Source organism: Notothenia coriiceps, unplaced genomic scaffold (genome assembly GCF_000735185.1).
Source record: "Notothenia coriiceps isolate Sejong01 unplaced genomic scaffold, NC01 NC01_scaffold00037246, whole genome shotgun sequence".
In the NCBI taxonomy this organism is placed as follows: Eukaryota; Metazoa; Chordata; class Actinopteri; order Perciformes; family Nototheniidae; genus Notothenia; species Notothenia coriiceps.
Window position 1 is genome coordinate 17,181,984 of NW_011369947.1, and position 6,827 is coordinate 17,188,810.

Here is a 6,827-nt window from a genome sequence, read left to right on the forward strand (position 1 = left end):
CATACAAAACGGTCTGCAGAGTCACAAAACCCTCAAAAGTACACGCTGTAGCGAGTAAAAACTCTAACACAGAAGAAGACCTCCCCAAAACGCCTCGTTGGAGATACGTCATTCTCCATTTGATTCTTCCGGGTACGCATGATGTCAACCGTACCCGGAACGAAATGGACCAATCCGTGGAGCCGTTACGTTACGTCCGCGGAGCCGTTACGTTAAGCCCCCGCTGATTGGTCCAAATTGACCAATCCACGGACTTCCTCACACACACACTCAGTGCAGGCACGCCTCTGCTGATCTCTCCTCCCTGGCTGCAGGCTGATAACAGACAGTTGGGATCGCGGCGAAATTCTCTCTGCAGACCCATTCTCACAGCGTTTAACAACCTTTTTCTTACTCAATATCAAGCCACACTTATTGTTTTTACTTCGGCTGTGACTTTGTGTGTGCTCAGGATGAGTTTGGCTGTGTTTGATGTGTATCGCTAAACAAGGAAACCACGCCTCCACGGAGCTCAGCGCGATTCACAACGTACCGACCAATCAGAGCACACTGTGCTCACAGGGAGGGGGGGGGCTGGAGCTACAACGAGCCGTTAAAGGCAGAGAGTGAAATTCAGTGAATACACGTAGTTTACAGAGATGCTGTATGAGAAACCAATGTGAGTTTGGAAAATTGCACACTATAAATCTATTCTAGTAGACCTCAACAATGGAATTATGATCAGTGGAAATGGCCATGACATGGGACCTTTAAATGTAATTAAAACGTCACGGTTAAATGTGTAGCAGGTCATAAAAGTCTTTGAATATTATAAAGTTAATCACTTAAATAAAAGTGAAAGGAGTAAAGTAGTATGGTATTTTGGTATGGTATTAAAATGCCCAAAAAGCTGTAGTATAGTGAAGAAATGTATTGTATTGTGTTTAAGATAAGATAAGATGGTACTTTATTGATCCCAATTTGGTCAATTGTTTTTGTTGCAGCAGCATAAAAGACAAGGCATTTTACAATAAACAAAACTAGAAATAAACAAGAAAAGAAAGAAAAGAAAATAAAATAGAAAATATGCATGTTGAATAAATATACATGTTGAATTTGACAAGATATTATATATACAAATATATATACATAAATATATGACATGGAATATTAATATAAAATATAAAATATTCAACAGATTATATATGTATATTAATGAGAGATACATCATAGAAAGATAATAAAGAGGATCCACTCTAACTGTTATCTACAGTTTGACCTTTAAACCTGACCTGTTCACACCCCTGTTGAATAAATAATGGCGGCAAAGTCCTCACCTCTACGGTCTTGTGTTGGTCGATGCCGAGGCTGTGCATTAGCCTGAGGACCTGCTCGCTGTACTCCCCCACCCCAGCCTCTGCCTCATCAGACAGAGGCTGCTGGTAGAGGACGGGCCTCTGCACCGGGGCGTACAGAGCCATCCACTTGTGCTCCTTGATCTGAGCCACAGACAGGCGCTTCGATGGGTCGAGAACCAACATCCTGCGGATCAGGTGCTCACAGTCTGAGGGGAGAGGGAGAGAACAATCATAGAGGTGGTTTATGTTGGATAGGACTGAGAACTTTATGTATAAGCTATGATAATGCAAATTAAGTTATAAAGGGTCATGTCCTTATCAAAAAAGCACAGATGAGAAGGCATACAGAACTTGAAAGGGCTTAAAATCAGCTGAATTGTGTGCTTGGTTTTCACTTCTGAGCAGTGTGTCTGCACTCTTTTCTTCCTTCCTCCCCTCCTAATGAGAGCTCCTCACCTCTAGTTAGAGGCTAGATGAGTTTGACGTCAGACACAGCTGGGTTCTTAACGGGATTACAGTTCCCCTGGCTGTGCCGCTTTGGCCTGCCTGCACCCCCACTGCGTGCACTGCATTCCTGCCCACCACACGCATCTTTACTTTATACCCTGCTGCTGCAGTGCTAAAGACTAACCACTATGTCCTTTCCAAATGAGCCCTGCAGATGGTCATTATTTCTTTGATCTTCAATACTTGATTTATCAAGGAGGTTATGTTCTCCACTAAATGTGTTCTTCTAGCACAAAAGGGTGTTGAATGGGCCAAGTTAGATCTGGATTGGATCCAAATCACAGGGCAAATACATGCTTGGTTCACATCTCTCAGCCCTGACGTCACAAGCATTCATGGAAGGGACTGGGCCATAATTGCTGCAGCTGGCCGTGCTACGCTAACAACAGCAACAGTGCTCACATAGATAACAGCGTTAAACTGGGGTGGAATGGGAGTGGGGTGTTACGCTTCTGCAACAACGCGGTGGTTCAACAGCATTTTCAGAGTGAGCCTCTGTTTGAACGCAGTGCAGAGTGAAGCAAAAAATCGAGCCAGTGGATATAAACAACCAGTAAACAAAGCAACAAGTATATGATTACACACACACACTATCTTCTCTACACAGCAAATGTTCTGAATGTCGTTTACAGAACTTCTAACATGCGATATGTTGTTTGGTCTTTCATGTGCCTTTGCAGTTCAACATCAAATCAATGCTGCTGCTTTGCTCAAGTGACTAAAGTTGTTCTCTTTTGGAAGAACATTTTAAAATATATTTACTTGGACACTTTAGAGGCACTGAAAATAAGCGACACCCGTCATCATTCATTTAAGTTAAGTGTTATTCAACTTTCAGAGTTTACAAAGAGTTGAAGTAAATGTTTACACATTGTAGCAACATTCTTCCTTCATTCTCCCGCTCTACCAATGTCCACAGATATCCGGTCTTCTGTCACAGAGTTAGGAGACAGAGCAGTTCATAAGCCCATGTCCAGGCTGCCAACAGTAACTCCCAGCTTCACATTCTTCCCAGTTGCCGTGCTGATCTACAGATGTCTGCTTGAATCACATTTTTCCTACCTCGTGCCTGGTGGTTCAGCCAAATCATTTTTTGCCCCGTTATACATAACCAGTCTGCCCTTCCTTGCACTTTTAACTCATTCTTATCCCTGGTGAGTTGCTAACGTTACAACATGCTTCATATACAGTTCACTGCAATACACTTTCGTTGCTACAGCCATGTTTATAGCAACAGTTGAAGCTAAGCACATTCTTTACAGCTAAGTACCACCAGGGAAGGCTGGACTATGTAAAAGGGCCAGCACTTCGTAACCGTCTAGTTGTCTGATTGATTGACACACTGTTCATAGCCAGTACATTACACCACAATGACTAAACCACAGAACCATCCCTGTTAACACTTGCAATGTCCCAGTGGTGTAGAGTTGCAAAAAGTCCCCCAATGAAGGAGTACAGCAATCTGTTGCAAGACTTTGAAGGGCACTGTGGTTGAGTTTATCTTATCTATTTAATTGATCAGACCAATAAAAAAAAAACAGACTATAACCCAATATGTAAAATGTTACCATGATGCATTCATGTGAGCAAGAGCAAAACCCATAATACAGACATTTCTAAATAAAATGCAATCAAAAGATTTCAAACATCACTTGGTTTGACTTAAACTTAAAAAATATCATTTCAGTGCAGTAACTTTTACTTCCACAATGAACAGAAAAACAAACAAAATGCCATAGGCAGCTACGGAAGCAGTAAGCATAATTCCTAATGTAATTAGGGCTGCATTAGAGCTGAATAAATTGGCAGATGAATCAATTTGTTGCTAACAGAAAGCTTTTTCATTTATTTTGTCATTTCATATGGCCAACATTTAATTGAATAGAGATGTTTGAGCACATCAACCATGGACTTACAGACTTTGTGATGGACTTTTTGATAACGTGACTCCAGGCTACTCCGTGTAACTGTGTTCCTGAGAAAAGCTATAAAGTCTGTTGTTATTTATTATTCTGTAGTACTATTTACCAGATCTGTCTGTGTAATATAAATCATCAGGGGTGACATCAGACAACATATTATGTTGTTATTAAGTGAGTTGGGAGTAGACAACAACATCCACAGTGCTGAGATTTCGTTGTGAGCGTTCAGTGTGCGGTACTAGGCTGTGCTGTGTACCACAGTGTTGGCCTGTGAGAGGAGCAACAGGACATGAGATGGACTGTTTCTGGAGGAAGAAATAAGCACACTCTGTTCTCCTTTTTCAGAGAATAGGGGCTGGGTTGGGTAGGTGGGTTTGAGTGTCATTCTGGCCATGCAGCTGAGATTATACTCCTACATTCCCCTTTAAGTCCTAATTGTTTCAAGGTCCTGAACAAATCTGTTCGACTCTCTCACCACACCCCCTGTGGAGAAAGTGCTCGAGACTTGCAGATGGGTCCCAGAGAAAAAAGATGGGCCACAGACAGAGGAAGATCTTCACAGATAGCGAGCGTGAGTCAGACAAACAAAAAAACAGACAGACAGGCAGAGTCTCCTCAGAGAGACAGACAGGCGACCTGCTGGAAGGCTTCACCGGCTCTTCTCCAGGTTACATAAACAGCTCCAGCTCTAGAGTTAATCGGCTGCCAGCTAGCTAGCACAGCCGCTAACAGCAGGGCTGCTTTGTGACAGTTAGCCAACCTGACTCACTCTGCAGCCTGCATGCACACTGACGTACGTATACACATTACAGGGGACAATGACAGAGTGTATCTTACCGTATGCCCTTCAAATGAGCGTGATGCTCTCTCATTAATGAAATGACCCCCTGAGTGGTTGCGGAAGGTGGAATCCATCCTTCTGACTGGAAGTGTCTCTTACAGGAATGTCAAGCCTTTGTTTACCTTAGCTTGAATTATGCATCCCACAAATGTACAGTAACGCAAGGTACGGAGGGGTGGGGGATAAGTCTCTCATCTTATTATGTGTTCAACATCCCAGGGGGGCTTTTTTACCTTCAGTCATGAAATAGGGGATGCGAAACCTTCCTTCTAGGACTCTCTGTCGAAGTACAGGCAGAGTGGGCCCATCGAAGGGCAGCGCACCACACACCAGCACATACAGCACCACCCCCATACTCTGTGAACATGGAAAGATGCACAAAAGGAGAACAAGGTCAGGTCAGAAGCTAAATCAATCAGAGGGGGCCTGGATGTAAATAAGGTTTTAAGATTATTATTTCTTCACACACACAGAAACACATACATTTGGTAAATGATTGCCATTTACAAAAAGGTTGCCAACTGTGGCAGTGGAATCAATACCATATCACAGAAACCAAAGCGTCTGACTTAATTATCAATTCTTTGTTTTCATTGTTACATATTTATATCAAACACTTTACCAAGTATAGCATTATCTTATTTCATATGTAAGTAAATAATAACTTGCAAACAAGGAAGGAGGTTGATACTATTGGCAGGTAAGTTCAAAGTATGTTTCATTGTTTTTAGTGAAACATTCGGGTTTTTAGTAAAAAAAAAAGAAGAGGTACATTTTATCTACTTATGCAATCACTTAACTGACCCAGATATCCAGCTGTGGACCCTCATACTGTTGGCCCTCAAAGACCTCTGGAGCAGCATAAGGCGGGCTGCCGCACCATGTGGCCAGAGGCTCCCCGGGCTGGAAGAAGTTCCCAAATCCAAAATCTACAAAGGAAAAGACAGCAGTGGGGTTGGGTTGTGAGGACAACTACACATTCATTCCAAACATTTAAGTTGATTAACAGTTCAAGCCCTTGAATAACCCCTGTGCAGTACAAAAGGCATCCTGTAATGACTTATGAATGTAAAAAGCGAAGAGGTCAGGGTCCAATCTATCTGCTAGTAGTGATGTGTGGAAAACGTCAAACAGTTCAAGGAAGAAATCCAGATCAAAGGCAGGTTATGTCTCATGACTCAGAGTTTATAGAATAAGTGTCTCCTTGGGGTCAGAAGGTTTTGCATAAGGTAATATGTTATCCACATATTTGTACGTTGAGCTCTTTGTATGAGGTAATCTCCCCAGGAGAATGGAATGAGGTCATCAATGCTTTGCTCTGATTGGTTTTCTTGAGAGTCACTTAAAACTCAGATTGGATTCTTCAGAAGAACAAGAAAGTCTAACTTACACTTGCATAAAAACACAAAGTTACGTATGCCTTTCATTAAAATCAGAGCTGCAGTTATATCTGCTGAATCCAACAGAGCCAACTTACGCAAATACTGAACCCCCCCCACCCAAGTTCGTATCATTCTTCCTCCCTCCCCTCCCCCTCCCTCAAACCTTCTCCAGTGAACACGGCATCTACTCAGCTAACTTTATAAGACTTGCTACTAGTGTTTACTTCTGTTGCTAAGATTAATCAATTTGTGCATCCACAGAAATGTCCTTAATCACTATTTGGAAATTCATTCATCTTTGTAAATGGAATCTTTTCAATGTGTGAAATTTGAGAGTTTAAAGGATTCATTTAGGAATCCAGAAAAGTGAATCAACAGATAATAAAAAGGAATTATTATTATTCTCGCTTAGTTTTGTCATGATCATTGTGACCCTTTGATGTTGTCATGGGACCTGAGAGCTACAGGATCAGACAATTAGGGTCCCTTACCCCTCCACCCTTTTTCCATCATTCGAAACAGTTATATAAACAGAAAAAAATGCATTTCAAAATAACACACACACACACACACACACACACACACACACACACACACACACACACACACACACACACACACACACACACACACACACACACACACACCTAAATCCTCTTCCTTTGTCCACTTCTGCCTCATGATGATTAACAAGGAACAATCAACACACTGAGCCGGCAGCCAGACAATCTCACATTAAAGTGATGCTTCCTTATCAGCAGATAAGGTAGATGTTTTTTTTATTGATTGTGTAGTGAATAATATCATGGAAATAGATTGAAAACTACATTTTTAAGAG

General features: G+C 41.8%; 2 protein-coding genes across 9 annotated transcripts in view; both read right to left on the reverse strand.

The window, feature by feature from the left end:
- gabra1 (gamma-aminobutyric acid type A receptor subunit alpha1) overlaps nucleotides 1-6,827 on the reverse strand; it is a 314,765-nt gene that overhangs the window by 142,866 nt on the left and 165,072 nt on the right. The window lies entirely within an intron of this gene.
- sik2b (salt-inducible kinase 2b) overlaps nucleotides 1-6,827 on the reverse strand; it is a 42,013-nt gene that overhangs the window by 12,957 nt on the left and 22,229 nt on the right. For both annotated transcript variants that reach the window (XM_010795045.1, XM_010795044.1), the window contains exons 5-7: nucleotides 5,412-5,536; nucleotides 4,841-4,964; nucleotides 1,317-1,543 (exon numbers count right to left, since the gene is read on the reverse strand). In XM_010795045.1, the coding sequence (XP_010793347.1) occupies nucleotides 1,317-1,543; nucleotides 4,841-4,964; nucleotides 5,412-5,536 (476 nt within the window). The remainder of the gene's footprint in view (nucleotides 1-1,316; nucleotides 1,544-4,840; nucleotides 4,965-5,411; nucleotides 5,537-6,827) is intronic.